The sequence below is a fragment of the Macrobrachium rosenbergii genome, chromosome 55 (genome assembly GCF_040412425.1).
Source record: "Macrobrachium rosenbergii isolate ZJJX-2024 chromosome 55, ASM4041242v1, whole genome shotgun sequence".
In the NCBI taxonomy this organism is placed as follows: domain Eukaryota; kingdom Metazoa; phylum Arthropoda; class Malacostraca; order Decapoda; family Palaemonidae; genus Macrobrachium; species Macrobrachium rosenbergii.
Genome location: NC_089795.1, coordinates 49,550,467 through 49,568,542, shown reverse-complemented (window position 1 = coordinate 49,568,542; position 18,076 = coordinate 49,550,467). Strand labels below are relative to the sequence as shown.

The 18,076-nt window shown below is 34.7% G+C and overlaps 3 protein-coding genes across 4 annotated transcripts in view; 1 reads left to right on the top strand and 2 right to left on the bottom strand.

Moving 5' to 3' along the window:
• The window catches only part of MESR3 (misexpression suppressor of ras 3), a 242,532-nt gene that overhangs the window by 85,083 nt on the left and 139,373 nt on the right, over window positions 1-18,076 (bottom strand). For both annotated transcript variants that reach the window (XM_067098455.1, XM_067098456.1), the window contains exon 2: window positions 16,777-16,860. The gene's annotated coding sequence lies outside the window, so the exon portion shown is untranslated. The remainder of the gene's footprint in view (window positions 1-16,776; window positions 16,861-18,076) is intronic.
• Window positions 8,632-16,821, bottom strand: LOC136835802 (titin homolog). Its single transcript, XM_067099657.1, has 3 exons — window positions 16,777-16,821; window positions 9,260-9,672; window positions 8,632-9,199 (listed from the first exon to the last, which is right to left on the bottom strand). The coding sequence occupies exons 1-3, from the start codon at window positions 16,819-16,821 to the stop codon at window positions 8,632-8,634; spliced, it is 1,026 nt and encodes a 341-aa protein (XP_066955758.1).
• The window catches only part of LOC136835801 (uncharacterized), a 14,239-nt gene continuing 13,000 nt past the window's right edge, over window positions 16,838-18,076 (top strand). Inside the window, exon 1 of the mRNA XM_067099656.1 lies at window positions 16,838-16,927. Within this exon, the coding sequence (XP_066955757.1) occupies window positions 16,838-16,927 (90 nt within the window). The remainder of the gene's footprint in view (window positions 16,928-18,076) is intronic.

The following is an 18,076-nucleotide window of genomic DNA, read 5'->3' as shown; positions in this document are numbered from 1 at the left end:
AAGAGTAAAAATAAAATAATTAAGAATTCTTAGGTACAACAATTACATGACCATGACAACTCACAAAAGATATAATATAATATATACAGGTTTATCGAACTGGCGATACAAAAGCAGGGGTCATTGACGCACAACTTGTCGAATGAGGGAAAAGATGACATTTCTCACTACCAAACCGGACTGAGGTGAATGCTCTCTCTCTCTCTCTCTCTCTCTCTCTCTCTCTCTCTCTCTCTCTCCTTCTTCTTCTTCTTCTTCTTCTTCTTCTTCTTCGGTGTTATTTTATTTTTCATCTTTTTATTTTTATTTTACTTATTTGCTTTTACTGTTTTACAGTTAAATGCCCTTAGGTGAAGACCTTAATCGCTTCCTTTTAAGGCTTAACGCTGACAAAAACTTCGAGTCATTCCCCCGAAAAGCGTCCCTTGACAGATTAATGACAAATAATGTTTCATTAGAGATTTAATAAGAAGTCAAATGACACAGACATAAATCTAAGATTAAAACTCCATTTACCTTAGACTGGCAGTATTTTCATGAGCTAAAATATTTTGTAAATACTTTCTGTAAGAGAGAAAAATTATTATAAAATTATTAGACGCTTAAAACGTCTGGGTAAATATGCTGGAGTAAATTTTAGCTAACCAAATCACACAATCATCCGAATCTCTCTCTCTCTCTCTCTCTCTCTCTCTCTCTCTCTCTCTGTATTTAGTGCTCATAAAATAAGGGTATAGCTTTTACGATATATATATATATATATATATATATATATATATATATATATATATATATATATATATATGTATATATATGTATACAGTATATACGAATGTATGTAAATGCATTATATATACATACAGTATATATATACAGTATATATATGTGTGTGTTTGTATAACTGAATCACGAAAATATGGAACGTAATGAATATATAAATAACGATAAAATCCACGTGGATTTTATCTTTATATATATATATATATATATATATATATATATATATATATATATATATACATATATATATATATATATATACATATACATATATTATATATTTAGCAACAGCTACCGTATACGGGCAGCGGTCCCTATGGAAGTGGTACCCAAGTGATAACCAAATTTACACGGGGTGTTAATTACAAACGTCCCATACGGCGACACCTGACGAGTTTCAAGGGCATTAGAGAGAAGGAAATCTTACCTAGAAACTGGAATGGTAGTTATATTCTACCTGTTCAACTTGAACTATTATTTATTATTATCATTATTATTATTATTATTATTATTATTATTATTATTATTATTATTATTATTGAAGGTGATAGCTGCATCAGCTGTATTCAATTCATATAGTTTTCTCTATATTTCTGATAACTGAAAATTCAGCTATAAGAAAGATTAAGAAAATTCTATATAAATTGAATGTAACTTATGCAGATATCACCTTCAATACTGCATGTTTGAATGATGGTCTATTATTATTATTATTATTATTATTATTATTATTATTATTAAAACATGACGATAATCGTGGAATATGATATCCAACCCTTTTTTTAACATTTTAATAAACAACATCTATTTTTTTTTATTAATTTGTTAATTCATTTTCTCTTTTTTAATAAGTGATCTCTTCTTTTTGTATTTCAAATTACCTTCTGCTACTTCTCTCAAATGAACACATCTTTCTTTGGAAAATTGAATTTCCTGTCAATGGCCCGTGGTGGGCTTGTTCCATACGAATAGGGTTCATCTTCTGAATAATAATAATAATAATAATAATAATAATAATAATAATAATAATAATAATAATAATAATAATAACGGGAAAAGTTGACTGACATTTCTTCAATTAAGAAATTAATATAAACAGAAATAAAATATAAAAAATACAAACAAAAAAAAGTTATCAAAAACATGCTATGATGGGGGTATACGAATATGCAAATAATATCAATGTCAATGTTCAAACTAAATATCCAGGAGAGAGAGAGAGAGAGATGCAAATAATATCAATGTCCACTTAGAGAGAGAGAGAGAGAGAATAATTCCACCAATACAGTATCATAATTATAGTCGACTGAGAGAGAGACGAATTTCAGCCCTGTAGTATCACGGACCGTATCACTGAGAGAGAGAGAGAGAGAGAGAGAGAGAGAGAGAGAGAGCTGGCTCCAACATCACTCCCTGGAGGATGTTTTCCGTCCGCAGGGGGTTCAAGGTGACCAACTTTGCCCTCCGAAACCGCACCCACTATAGGCTCCCCTAATTCCCTCCCCCTCAGGGGACTCTACAGTCCCCCCTACCCGGCTGGCTGGCTCCTCGGAGGAGGAGGATACGAGATGTTAATACCCGATTAATGTCTTGAAATGAAGATGGGAAGAGTGAGAGGGGATTTCTCCCCCTCCCCTTAGATGGAGGAAGGGGTTGTGATGGGGGTTGGGGTGTTGGAGAGCCACGATGAAATGAACAGAAGACGCTTCATAAAATGAAATGAAACGAAAGGAATAAGATCAGTCGACTGAAATGAAGAAATGGCTTAACAGAGGGATGAACGAGAGTGATAAAATGAAACAGAAAATATAATTAAAGATAATAAGGATGAAATATATGAAATGAAGAAATGACATAAAGGGAGTACCATATGTGATGGAGGTGTTTGTGTAAACTGAGAACCGAATATTTTAATTGTGAAATTTATTTTTGATGCCTACATAACATTTTTTTTCTTCTATTTATGAATTTTTGCATAAATTACATTGAATATATCACACACACATATACAATATATATATATATATATATATATATATATATATATATATATATATATATATAATAATATATATACTGTACACACACACAAATTGATAACTTTCTAATAGCATGATATACGTTGGGATTTTAAACATAAAAACTTAATATTACACATAGAGAGAGAGAGAGAGAGAGAGAGAGAGAGAGAGAGAGAGGAAGAGAGAATACTTTTGAATGGTTGAATCTACAGAGGGTTCAAATTACCTCATCGACATCGAGGCCTTACCGTTTTTATAATTATAGTATATATTTTGACGGAATACTGATCTCCGCCCGTTGTTTGAGAGAGAGAGAGAAGAGAGAGAGAGAGAGAGAGAGAGAGAGAGAGGTCAAGAAGTTAATCTGCAAATTGGACAAGATATAGACAGCGGAGAGTTGTTACTGAGAAGACGAAAAGTTTGTGCACAGAGAGAGAGAGAGAGAGAGAGAGAGAGAGAGAGAGAGAGAGAGAGAGAGAGAGAGAAGCCAAAACTTCCCAAAGACAAAGAGAAAACAAGAACCTGACGGTGGAAGGGTTCTATTAGGGACGAGGGTCAAATTGCAGGGATGACGTCAGGACAAACCCTGAGAGGGAAAGAGCCTCACTTTGCTTGTGACCTTACAAATATGACCTTTGACCTTAACTACGGACTTCGACTATCTCCCTCTCTCTCTCTTTCCAAACTTTTTGTCTGGGAAGTAGCACCGCCTACCCATCTCTTCTCTCTTTCTCTCTGCAGACAAACTTCTTGACACTCTCTCTCTCTCTCTCTCTCTCTCTCTCTCTCTCTCTCTCTCTTAAACAGCTGGCGTGAATGATTAGTGCTCCGTCAAAATGCGTAATATTATTATAGAAACGGAAGGGCTTTGATGCAGTAATTTCACCCTACCGGGAATGAAACCATTCTCTCTCTCTCTCTCCAAGGAGAGGAAAGGAATGGTAAATATTAAGAGATGCCTCTCTTGACCCATGCAGTAAACTTATGTACACGGATGTTGGTCGACTGCTGTTGCAGGGAGTACAAAATTTACAAACTTTATACTACATATTAAACCGGGAGGGTCTCGACGAGGCGTTATTCATCACATACTTTTCTCTCTCTCTTCTTCTTCTTCTTCTTCTTTACATATTACCCTTCATTTTCTAAAGCAGCATAAATCGTACTTTTTTAAGTTTAATGTTAGCTTAAACTGCTTTTCAATTCTACTGTAACTTTATAACTATATAACTATACCTCTTTTCAATTCTACTATAACTCTATAACTATACCTCTATATAACTATACCTATAACTCTTTCTACCAATACTATTTCAGACAGTACTCTCGTCGGCTCTCGGATTATTTACCAACTTTCATGATAACAGTCAGGCTTCATTAATAATCAATAAACAAAGAATTCCCGGAATAATAAGATCAAACAAAAAATAAGTAAATAAATAACCATATAAATAAATAATAAATAAAAAATAAATAAATACACAAATAATAAAAAAAGAATGCTCCTCCTCATTATCATGAGAATTTTGTTAGCCTCAAGTTTCAAAAGAATGCTTAAGACATTATTCATGGAATAAATAAACATTTTTTGTTTACAGCTTACTATTATATCTAGACTTTTTTTATCATTATTATTAACCTAAGGAGATGACCTTAAAACTTTTATTAGGAAAGGAAAAAATAATTGAAAACTTTTATTATCTCCGTCTATTAACCAAAAGGGACGAAGTCATGGCATTTTTCTAGGACTTTTTTTTTTGCCCTCCTCTGTCTATTCAACATATCAAAATCAGTTTCCATGATGGGATATTATTATTATTATTATTATTATTATTATTATTATTATTATTATTATTATTATTATTACCAGATGATGAACCCTATTCATAGGGAAGAATCCACCACAGGAGACACTGACTTGAAATTCAAACTTCCAAGGAATATTATGGTGTTCATCGGAAAGATGTAACAGAAGGTAATGGGATAAGGTAATACTATTATCATTCTTACCATCTCTAATACTACAACTATCATTATTACTTTGAAGACTCATCACACGACAATGCATCGCATAAACAACTGTGAATTGACCACAGACCAAATGGCCACTGGAATATGGCCGCGTAAACAATAGTAAATGCATCTGGATAAATGGCTCTGCAGAATTCGAGGAAATCAACGTGTCGGATAAGAAGGAAGTCGGCAGATCTAAAAAAACGGAAATGGAAAGAAATCAGGCAGCCATTTCCTTGATTAGGTTTCTATGACCACGCCCAAAAGATGGTTGTTTCCTTGGAGGATATGAGAGAGAGAGAGAGAGAGAGAGAGAGAGAGAGAGAGAGAGAGAGAGAGAGAGAGAGAATGTACGGAAAAACCACATTGCTCAAGAGATCTAAAGCACACACACACACACACACATATATACTGTATAACATATATAACATTATTTATTAATAATAATAATAATAATATTTATAATTTATTATTTATAATTTATTATATATATATATATATATATATATATATATATATATATATATATATATATATATATATATATATATATATATGTGTGTGTGTGTGTGTGTGTGTGTGTGTGCAACATGGTTGCAAGGAGGTTTGCCTTCTGTCACCGAGAAACAAAACTGCTGCTCTTCCGCTCGTACTGCTACAGTATATATGGGTGTTCCCTTTGGACGAAGAGACCATGCGACGTATCACTGTTGTTCACAATGACATTCTGAGACGCCTCACAAACACTCCTCGCTATCGCTCCGCCACGCAGATGTTCACAGAAAACCGCCTGGATAATTTGAAAATCATTGTGAGGCAAACAATGTTCAGTCTGATCACCCGACTGAGAAACAGCAGCAATTCGCGGATACAAAGCATCATAAGCAGTGAGGCAAGAAGATCTAAATTTTGGGAAAGATGGGATAATGAGGCGTCTGTTCCTTAAATGACTTATTCTCTATTTTTGCAATTATGAAGTGTCATCTCCAGAATCTGTCATTATTATTATTATTATTATTATTATTATTATTATATTTCCACGTTTCTTATTATTATTGGTATTTTACTTTTTTATTATTACTGTGATTAATATCACTGTGGAATTTTGCAATTTTCAATATTCGTATTTAGCCTTCTAGACCTGACTTCTGTAACCACCTAAGGTCCCCAGCTGGAAATTAATCGTCTGCAATCTGTATTTTTTATTGTTATCAGTTTTAATTTTTTTCTCCATATAATTACTGTCATTACCGTTATAATGAATTCTATTTTTCTTTACTTCTTCAGCAACTGTGTGGATACTGCCGATAATTAAGTTTATCGTGCTACCTTATGTATCGAGATTGTGTGTATTGTATTTGTATATTCCATGCATATGGCCCTGAGCCGAAATGAAGATTATTATTATTATATTATTGTTATTGTTTTTATTATTATTGCTCAAGCCTGCATCCAACCCCACCTCAACTAATTATCTGTACAGCCATGAGATAGACGAAGGGGGTAGGAGTGCCAGATATGAATATTTTGGTTATAGGCAGAGGGGGTGGGGAGTGAGTGGGCAGGGGTTGGTAGGGGTGTTTAGTGGCCAAGTATCAGCAGCCTCTCAAGAGCCCCACACAAGAGGTATTCGTAAACACACCAAAGTCAACAAACCCTTCTTTATAGTTGTCTGACGGAAAATAAACAAAAGTTTTCATAACGAGTTGAGAAGACTGAGGATTGCAGTGTGACGATGCTGTCCTCTTTGTAATATATGTATATATGTATATATATATATATATTATATATATATAATATATATATATATATATATATATATATATATATATATATATATATATATATATATTTACATATATACACGCACGCACACACACACACACACACACACACACACATATATATATATATATATATATATATATATATATATATATATATATATATATATATATATATATATATTTGTAATAATCTTTATTCTCAACGATTATTGTAAACAGAAATTGAACTAGCAACTTTCTTTTGTTTCTAATAAATGTTGGGCAAGATCTCTCCTTGTTTCAGTATATATTCATATATACATATACAACTTTACCATGGGAAGGGTGAAACACTGGGTTTCATCCTTCCCATGGTGGAGTTATTAAATGTAAATATAAAAACATACTGAAACAAAGAGAGATCTTGCCCAACATTTATTAGAAACAAAAGTGAGTTACAAATTCAATTTTTATTTATAACAATCGTTGAGAATAAATATCGTGACACATGAAAAACACGGTCAAAGGACGAACATGTTTCAGAATACCAAACATGATTACGTCTGAAGGACACTGCATAAAAGATCCATGACACACGGTGTCAGAAATATAACACCCAGGAAATACAGGGTAATTAGCTGTGATGATAGTCGTCATAACGTTCTCAATTCTTCACCAATTACATATGATTGACTTAATCATATATTTATGAAAGTCACTAATCACTTTCCATTTTATTCAATCTCTACTTCTCTATTTCCTGAATTATTTGGTCAGCATACTTTTGCCCGTCTCGGTTCAGTCATAGTATAAACAATGCAAATGCCAACACTCCACTACTAGATATGTCCTTATCGACTGGCCATGGTTTCGTCTTAGCAACAGAAATGGAAATAAATAGTTAACTGACTTACAATTCACGTATTCAGGTCTTTGCTGACAGTTTTAAAGTATGTGAGCATATCCAATAAGCAGAAGAACGAATGATCGTGCATAAGACCATGAATGATCAAGTATAATCCAAAAATGATCATGTATGATCTTGTATAATCCATGAATGATCGTGTATAATCCGTGAATGATCGTGCATAATCCGTGAATGATCGTGCATAATCCGTGAATGACCGTGTATAACCCATGAATGATCGTGCATAATCCATGAAAGATCGTGTATAATCCGTGAATGATCGTGCATAATCCGTGAATGACCGTGTATAATCCATGAATGATCGTGCATAATCCATGAAAGATCGTGCATAATCCATGAATGATCGCGCATAATCAATGAATGGTTGCGCATAATCTATAAATGGTCGTGTATAATCAATGAATCATCGTGAAAATTCCATGAATTATCGTCTACAATCCATAAATGATGGTGCATAATCCATGAATGATCGCGTATAATCAATGAATGATCGTGCATAATCCATGAATGACCGTGCATAATGAATGATCATGTATAATCCATGAATGATCATATAGAATCCACGGTGGCTTAGTTTACATAGAGAACAGTTGCATAACAGTTAAACAATCAATGCAGACGTTAATAAGAGTCTATTAAGATTCCACAAATATGCACTCAGGTCAAATAGCACTTGAGTTAGCCGGGCGTGAATTTATTCTCAGGTGCAAATCCACGCTATGTAAACAAACACACGAAATAGCTAATAAATAAGATGGCAATTCAAACTAGAGACTAGAGCACGTATTTTCTCATTGGCGATACAACATTTTCATAAGCGTACCGAAATCTTCGCTGCGATAGTTGATGCTAAGCATTTGAACCAAGTATTCAGCATCACACCAGTATAGAGAGAGAGAGAGAGAGAGAGAGAGAGAGAGAGAGAGAGAGAGAGAGAGAGAGAGAGAGAATCACAGCCCACCACTATACAATCAGAGGCGAAGGAAGAAGGCGTTGCCTCTTAAGAAGCAAAGCAGCGTAACGACCTGATTAGTTGAGGCTTCCTGAGTTTAAAGCGACACGTATATTATTGCTGCTACCGGCAGCAGCAACGCCGAGGAGCAATACGCACAAGTAGCAATTGCTACTGAAGGACTTGTTGCTGCCTTTGCAAGGAGCTGCTGATGTTTTTGCAAAGAGTTGTTGCTGCTTTTGCAAGGAGTTGCTGATGCTTTTGCAAGGAGATGCTGCTGCTTTTGCAAAGAGTTCTTGCTGCTTTTGCAAGTTGTTGCTGCTTTTGCAAGGAGTTCTTGCTGCTTTTGTAAGAAGTTGCTGCTGCTTTTGCAAAGAATTGCTGATGCTTTTGCAAGGAGTTGTTGCTACTTTTGCAAAGAGTTGTTGCTGCTTTTGCAATGAATTGTTGCTGCCTTTGCAAGGTGTTGCTGATGTTTTTGCAAGGAGTTGCTGCCGCTGCTTTTGCAAGTTGTTGCTGCCTTTGCAAGGGGTTGCTGATGATTTTGTAAGGAGTTGCTGCTGCTTTTGCAAGGAGCTGTTGCTGCCTTTGCAAGGGGTTGCTGCTGCTTCTGCAAGAAGTTGCTGCTGCTTTGCAAAGAGTTGCTACTGCTTTTGCAAGGAGTTGTTGCTGCCTTTGCAAGGGGTTGCTGATGGTTTTGCAAGAAGTTGCTGCTGCTTTTGCAAGGAGTTGTTGCTGCCTTTGCAAGGGGTAGCTGATGCTTTTGCAAGAAGCTGCTGCTTTTGCAAAGAGGTGCTACTGCTTTTGCAAGGAGTTGTTGCTGCCTTTGCAAGGGGTTGCTGATGCTTTTGCAAGGAGTTGCTGCTGCTTTTGCAAAGAGTTGCTACTGCTTTTGCAAGGAGTTGTTGCTGCTTTTGCAAGTAGTTGCTGCTGCTTTTGCAAAGAGTTGCTGATGCATTTGCAAGGAGTTGTTGTTACTTTTGCAAAGAGTTCTTGCTGCTTTTGCGAAGAGTGGTTGCTGCTTTTGCAAGGAATTCTAGCTGCCTTTGCAATGGGTTGCTGATGTTTTTGCAAGGAGTTGCTGCTGCTTTTGCAAAGAGTTGTTGCTGATTTTGCAAGGAGTTGCTGCTGCTTTTCTAAAGAGTTGTTGCTGTTTTTGCAAGGAGTTGCTGCTGCTTTTTGGAAGGCGAGGTCGTAGACTGGCCGTTGTTTCTTGAGTCGTTGCTCAGCCTTTTTTATATTTAATAATAATAATAATAATAATAATAATAATAATAATAATAATAATAATAATAATAATAATAATAATATTATTATTATTATTATTATTATTATGTCATGCATTACTATCGTCATATGTTTTTTACTACTACTATTACTACTACTGCTATTACTGCTACCATTATTATTATTATTATTATTATTATTATATTATCACGCCATGGAACAATAAACAAGGTTTCTACCCTCGACCAGATTGCACTGGAGAGAGAGAGAGAGAGAGAGAGAGAGAGAGAGAGAGAGAGAGAGAGAGAGAGAGAGAGAAACTAGTAATTTAGTTCTAGAAAACCAGAGCAAATAAATGCAACTCACTGCACTATCTTTTGTGTATTTTAAAAATCATCCCTTATTCCTAAACTAAAACAAAGTCTATTACACCAAGTTGTTTAATTAAGATTTATACACAATAAACAGCACGTAATGATAACACTCACCGTTTAATACAACGTTACTTTACGATTTATACACAATACAAACTATGGGAAGTATAATTGATGCTCTCTTTTGTATATTTAAAAAATTATCCTTTTATTCCTAAACAATAAAAAAAACAAGTAAAAATAAGCTGAAACTCTCAGCAGCGGCCCATGAAACTTTCAGCCACGGCCCGGTGGTGGCATGTGTTGTTGGTACCTATAACGGTGCCAGATGCACGATCATAGCTAACATTAACCTTTAATAAAATAAAAACTACTGAGGCTAGAGGGTTGCAATTTGGTACGTTTGATGACTGGAAGGTGGAAGATCAACATACCAATTTGCAGCTCTCTAGCCTCAGTAGTTTTTAAGATCTGAGGGCGGACAGAAAAACTGCAGACGGACAGACAAATAGTCATCTTAATAGTTTTCTTTTATAGAAAACTAAAAAGGGTCTATTACACTAAGTTATTTAATCAAGAACTATACACAATACACAGCATGCGATAACAACACATCTGTTTAATAAAACGGTATTTTATACACAGTACACACTATGGAAAGTATAACTGGCTAACCCCGCTCCCTTCTTTTCAAGAACACAGAACCTCTGAGTCAGGGAAAACTGCTTTTATCTCTCAAGACAAAGAAAGGAGCAGTTAGAGTACCTCAAATGCCATCCGGTTCTTGCAGTCGAAATAAATCAAGAGATTCCTAAGCATTGAGTCAAGGACAAACGTCAGGAAATTTCATTACCGAGAGAAATAGCTATAAAAAAATAAATAGTAGCGGTAATATGATTACTGAAGGCTAGCTGTACTGGTCTGAGAGTTGATGAGAATATCGGTAAAAAAAAAAAAAAAACAATAAGTTGTCAATCACGGTTTTTTCCTGCTAGATCACGATTATACGGTTGGGGAGTTTTCATTCTTTTTTTTTTACTCTTCCTCACATTCTACTACCCGTTTTTTTCTATTGCCACTTCTGTTTTCCTTTAGCTGAGTTACAACTATTCGTCACTCTTTCTCACCTTCTACTGCCTGTCTTTTGAATTCTATTCCCACTTACGTTTTTCCTTAACTTGAACTGAAATTGTTCATCAGTGAGCTGAGGAGAATATCGGTTAAAAAAAACAGTAACTTGTTAATTATATTTTTTTTCCTGCTAGATAACCATTATACTGTTGGCGAGTTTTCTTGGTTTTTTCACTCTCGCCTTCTACTACCTGTCTTTTGAATTCTACTCCCACTTCTGCTTTCCCTTAGCTATGAGGTACAACTATTCGCCATTCTTTCTCACCTTCTGTTACGTCTTTTGAGTTCTATTCCCATTTCTGTTTTTCCTTAACTTAGAGCTGAAATTATTCATCTGTTAGCTGATGAGAATAAAGGTAAACGAAAAAAAAAAAACAATAAGTCGTTAAGTACTTTTTTTCTGCTAGACACGATTATATGGTTGGGGAGTTTTCTTGTTTTTTCTCTTTCTCTTTCTCACCTTCTGCTACCTGTCTTTTCAATTTTATTCCCACTTCTGTTTTTCCTTAGCTATGAGGTACAACTATTCGGCACTCTTTCTCACCTTCTACTACCTGCGATTTGAATTCTATTCCCACTTCTGTTTTTCTTTACCTTTTAACTGAAATTATTCGTCTATCAACGGGCGACCAAGTCACTTTTCTCTCCCTCTAATATTTCTAGTTTCCATCTAAGTACTGTACTTGGTATAAAGTTGCCTCCACCATCGGCCTCTTAAAACAAAGTTGAAGACCATTTCATACAATACTGACATTTATAGAATTTACAGAACTCGTAATTTGGGGCAAATAATAAACTTCCCTTCCACAAGGGAACTGTGTTCTCTATTGAAAAAATCTGTTAGCAAACATAAAAAAAAACTATCTTACAGTTCGTCAATTTGCAAGGAATCCTGACAGTTTACAGTTACACAGTTCTACACCCACCGCTGAAGGATACCGGTCTTTATCAAGTTCAGCTGGGATGCACTGCAACTTTTCGTGAAGGTTCAATATCTATTTCTTGTAGCGATCAACGCTCTGAACTTTTCCTTGCAGTGATCACAGCTCTGAACTTTTTCTTACAGTGATCACTGCTCTGAACTTTTTCGTACAGTGATCACGCTCTAAACTTTTCCTTACAGTAATCACGGCTCGAACTGTTTCTTACAGTGGTCCTGCTCTGGACTGTTTCTTACTGCGATCACTGCTCTGAACTTTTTCGTACAGTGATCACTGCTCTGAACTTTTTCTTACAGTGATCACTGCTCTGGACTTTCTCTCACAGTGATCACTGCTGTGAACTTTCTCTTACAGCGAAATAACCTAGATGTTGTAACGCCAGCTTGAGTAACCATAAACCAATCAATCTGATTACTGCTCTGAACTTTTTCTTACAGTTATCACTGCTCTGAACTTTTTCTTACAGTTATCACTGCTCTGAACCTTTTCTTGTAGTGATCACTGCTCTGTACTTCATGTGATCCTGGTGTATATTCTAAAGTTGTCTATTGCCTATATTCACCCAGTAGCTTAAAAAATGGCTATCTTTTCTTTGTGTATTTATCTTTATTCGCTGTTTCTACTGTGTTATTCGTTCCGAGAAATTTCCGGAGGTCGCTCATTTATTTTCACAGCTTCGACTGTAATCTCTATGCCGCCAAAAACACGACATAAACGATATAGCGACGAACTGTCAGTCAAAAAATTAAATTAAAGCCTTGACACAACAGCGTTCTACTGATATACTTCCCAGCTGCACCGTCGTCATGTTTTGACTGAGGGGGATACTGTAGCCTACTTGTTATCATAACACTTAGTACAACAACGAGGACAATGGGATACTTCATAGTCGTTTTGTACCCTCGGTTTCAGGGAATTTGAAGCTTTTGTTAATTCGTTTTACTTAGCTTGAATATGTGGTGAAGACTGATATGGGGTAAAGGTATAAATGCGTATTTCCATTGAATAATCTCTAAGAAACTACTGTATATATATATATCTATATATATATTATACATATACATACATATATATATATATATATATATATATATATATGTATGTATGTATGCATGTATATGTATATCAGAACATTTCTCTGCAAATAGATCGGAATGAATGGAATTGATATTTTCTGTGAAAAAAAATAAACAAATTTCCTACATTTATAACGGTATAGTCACTACAGTCTGGTTCTTGTCAATACATTCTGCAAGCAAATCGCACGATATCTATAAAAGCATATGTAAAGTCGTGCTTCATATAAAATCATGCTTCAGTCTCATAAAAACATGCTTCATATATAATCATATATAAAATCATGCTTCAATTATAAAATCTTCTAAAATCATGCTTCAATTATAAAATCCTATAAAATCATGCTTCAATTATAAAATCCTATAAAATCATGCTTCAATTAATAAAATCATACAAAACCACAAAAATCATATATAATTGTCCTTCAATCATAAAATCAAGCTTCTTACAAAATCATGCTTCAATTATAAAATCATGGTTCAATTATGTGAGTAATAAAGTTGAAGCACTACCAAGCAAAATGAAAAAAAAAAAATAATTAATCGTCTGACATCATAAACATATATATATATAATATATATATATATATAAAATATATATATATATATATAAAATCATGCTTCATACAAAATCATATAAAACCATGCTTCAACTATAAAATCATATGAAACCATGCTTCAATTATGCGAGCAATAAACTTAACGCATTACCAAGCAAAACAGAACAAGGCATTTCCCTGAATGTAGTATTTAAACGAACTTGATATTACACGCATGCAAAACACGAGGGTGCTGTGTTTATCGTTAGACTGACAAGGAACTCGGAGCTGAAGATTTAATCACAATCAAACTCCTTTAATGCAAGGCACGCGCGCGCAAGACGTCATCATCGTTAAAATCATCATCATTATCACCATCATCACAGCTCATCCTAATGGTATGGCAACCGTTGAGAACTCGAGAGAGAGAGAGAGAGAGAGAGAGAGAGAGAGAGAGAGAGAGAGAGAGAGAGAGATTTAAACTTTCAAATCAGCCAACCAACGGTCGAACAAGACGTTGACTTACGCGCACTCACTTGTCTGTAGTCCTCCCACTACAGGAACCCCCTCCTCTACCCGCTACCTTCCATTACAAGCCCAGGTCCTCCACAACCCCAACCCTATCTACAAACCTAGTCAACATACGAGTTACCTCAACCTCAACCGCAAAATTACTGCAAATGCCTGACCTTTAACACACTACTAATAGTCTAGGCTGGAGTTGCAGGTTGCTGCAAGTTTCTTTCGTCTAGATTTACCAAAATCTTGTATGATGAACATTTAGGAAAACCGTAAAAAATCTAGCCAGTCCTTTGCATATAAGAATTGACGTTTAACAAGCAACACTACAAAGAAAAACAAAGCAATATTTGTATCAGAAAAGAGGGAAAATACTAATTATTTCCTCGGCAGTAACTCAGATGAACATTTTTCCCATGTTAAATTCCACTTAACCAACATTCAGGCAAAATCCACATCCGTTAAACGGGTTTAATACCCGCAGTAAAACAACATATGCACGCACACATATCTGAAGTACTGAAAAGGCCTTTGATACAAAAGAACTCGGTTAAAACATCACTACTGACGAAAGAACGTGTAAAGAATTCAATACAGAATCTTTACAAACAACAGCATATTCCCAAAACAATAGGTATTGCACAGGTCATCGGTATCAAGCCTCGTCTAAATTCTCTCCCTCTCTCTCTCTCTCTCTCTCTTGCTGAGAACAGCAAATAATACTTCTCTATAGGCTATTACTACTGATGCATCAGTAAGCCAACGGAAGTAAACAATTAATGAGAATCAGTTTATTTATGCAATGATTTACAGGAGTTATATCTGTTATTATTTATGTGTAGATATTCATACAGAATACACACGCACACACACATACACACACACACACACACACACACACACACACATATATATATATATATATATATATATATATATATATATATATATATATATATATATATATATATATATTTACTTGTCTGTTGATTGAGTTTGCGAGTTTTCATGTTTATCATCATAGTTTATTTAGTTATGCCGTAATAATCTGTTCTTTGTGGGAGATTGTATTCTATATGAATATCTACACATAAATAATAACAGAAATAATTCTTGTGAATCATTGCATAAATGAACTGATTCTCATTAATTGTTTAATTCCGTTGACAAACACGCACAAACATATATGTACACACACACACACACACACACACATATATATATATATATATATATATATATATATATATATATATATATATATATATATATATATATAGAGAGAGAGAGAGAGAGAGAGAGAGAGAGAGAGAGAGAGAATTTCAGCCTATACACTATGACTATAGTGTATCACAGCAATATATTAAACACCCCTCTCAACGCTTCTGTGACTTACTGCACCGGCAGGTATCCACCCCAATTTGGGTTCACGCCCATCCCAACCCCCAACGTATAACTGGCAACACCATTTAACAACACAACAATGCACAGTTGCATACTTATGCAACACAAATTTCTCCCTGCCCCCTCCTTTCTGATGCATATTAATTTCGACGGCAATTCGACCTTGGGAGATATATAATGGGGTTTCTTACAGACTTCCACAAGGCTTCACAGGAAGGAGAGAGAGAGAGAGAATTTCACTTTTACCATTTGCTAGGAGAATTGTGTGTGTGTGTGTGTGTGTGTGTGAGAGAGAGAGAGAGAGAGAGAGAGAGAGAGAGAGAGAGAAAGTGTGTGCAAGTACTGTCAAATAGTCCTTAAGTTCCTAAAAAGGAGACGGTTTTATTGGCAATGACCTTTTGCCCAACCCGAACTCTTTTAGAGATTTGAAACGATAACTGCTATAACCGTTTAATTTTCTTGATCTTTTCACCCTCTCTCTCTCTCTCTCTCTCTCTCTCTCTCTCTCTCTCTCTCTCTCTCTCTCTCTCTCTCTCTCTCTCTCTCTCAGTTAAAATATATTTAATTAATAAATGAATAACTCGTTTCCTCTGTGACTTGACAAGAAGCATTTAGCATTCCTTTGGTGTCTATTAATTTAAAATCATATTTTTCCATTTGAAGGAAATAACTAAAAATTATTAAAAATTTAAATGCATATATATACACACATGCATATTATATAAATAAATATAAATATATATATATATATATATATATATATATATATATATATATATATATATATATATATATATATGCACATAACATATATATATATATATATATATATATAATATATATATAATATACATGCACATAACACACACACACACACACACACACACATATATATATACATATATATATATATATATATATATATATATATATATATATATATATATATATATATATATATAATTTGTACAAACTCAGGGGTGGCTACAATGTAAAACTGGAGTCTATGAAACGAAAAGAATGATAAAAAAATTATTCCCTCCCGTTAGACCTAGTGTTCAACTGGTGCAAACGCCAACACAAAATGAACAGACACGCATCTTACCTTATATGCAGAGAAGAAACAATTTTCCGTCTCTCCGTTCACCATCTGAACGCGTCAGGCGATGACGAGAGTATGTCACAGGATCTGTGAAGGAATAAAATGTAATGAGTCCTCAACAGTTTACAGTGACAGAGAGGAAAGGAAGAATCAGGTAAATCAAAACAACCATCTCGGGATAACAACACGTATGGAAAATACAATATACAAACTTTTTTTGGCTTCCCTTAAAAAAATTCTACAAAGTTACGAAACATTGAGTGACAATAAAAATTGGATTATATACAGTACACACACACATATATATATACATATACATGTGTGTGTGTGTGTGTGTGTGTGTGTGTCAATTTGCAGCCATAACATCAATTATTCCGTTCAAGATTCCATCAACAGCTTTTTTAAAAGAAAATGAAAACAAACGTCTAATAATGCGTAAGAAAAAACTTATTAAATGTTCGTATGCAAAATCAAACAACTAAAAATGAATTATACAAATAAACAAAAAGATAAAAATAAAACACAACCATATGGTTATACCATCCTTAACCACAACGAAGGAATTACCTAATAATTACAAAATTTTTAATAGTTTCTGTAACTTAAAGAAAACGGGTTTAAACGGGATTTTTCTTGATGCAGAAAACGGCAAGAGATAAAACTCACTCTTTTCAGATATCAAATGACGGCACAGCGCGTCATCTTGTGAGCTGCTTAATCCATTAACGATGAACAGGGCTTTTTGTTATCTTCCTATTCTTGGAAATTGCTTGAACTCTCTCTCTCTCTCTCTCTCTCTCTCTCTCTCTCTCTCTCATATACAGATTAACTGTCGCCAGTGACTCATTCCCGCTGAGTAAATTTAAAAGCAGTATGTTCTCTAGGCCTATGTCTACGGAACACTTATATATCAGTCTTAAACCTTTCAATTCCTACGACTCTCTCTCTCTCTCTCTCTCTCTCTTGTCAGTGACTCATTCCCGTTAAGTAAATTTAAACGTTGTATGTTCTATAGGACGATGTCAAAGGAACATTTATCTATCAGTCTTGAACCCTGAGTTCTTACGTTCTCTCTCTCTCTCTCTCTCTCTCTCTCTCTCTCTCTCTCTCTCTCTCTCACAGGTTAATTGTCGCCAGTGACTCCTTCCCGTTGAGTAAATTTAAACGCAGTATGTTCAGTACGCCTACGTCTACGGAACATTTATCTATCAGTCTTAAACTTTTCAATTCCTAGGGGTCTCTCTCTCTCTCTCTCTCTCTCTCTCTCTCTCTCTCTCTCTCTCTCTCTCTCGTACAGATTAAT

Bases quoted from the DNA above. Each gene is read 5' to 3' on its own strand.
- LOC136835802 (XM_067099657.1), bottom strand. From the start codon at position 16,821: ATGGTGAACGGAGAGACGGAAAATTGTTTCTTCTCTGCATATAAG. The intron at 9,673-16,776 runs GTAAGATGCGTG...CAACGACTCAAG, and splicing joins GTTTCTTCTCTGCATATAAG to AAACAACGGCCAGTCTACGA. The intron at 9,200-9,259 runs GTAGCACCTCTT...CCCCTTGCAAAG, and splicing joins AACAACTCCTTGCAAAAGCA to GCAGCAACAACTCCTTGCAA.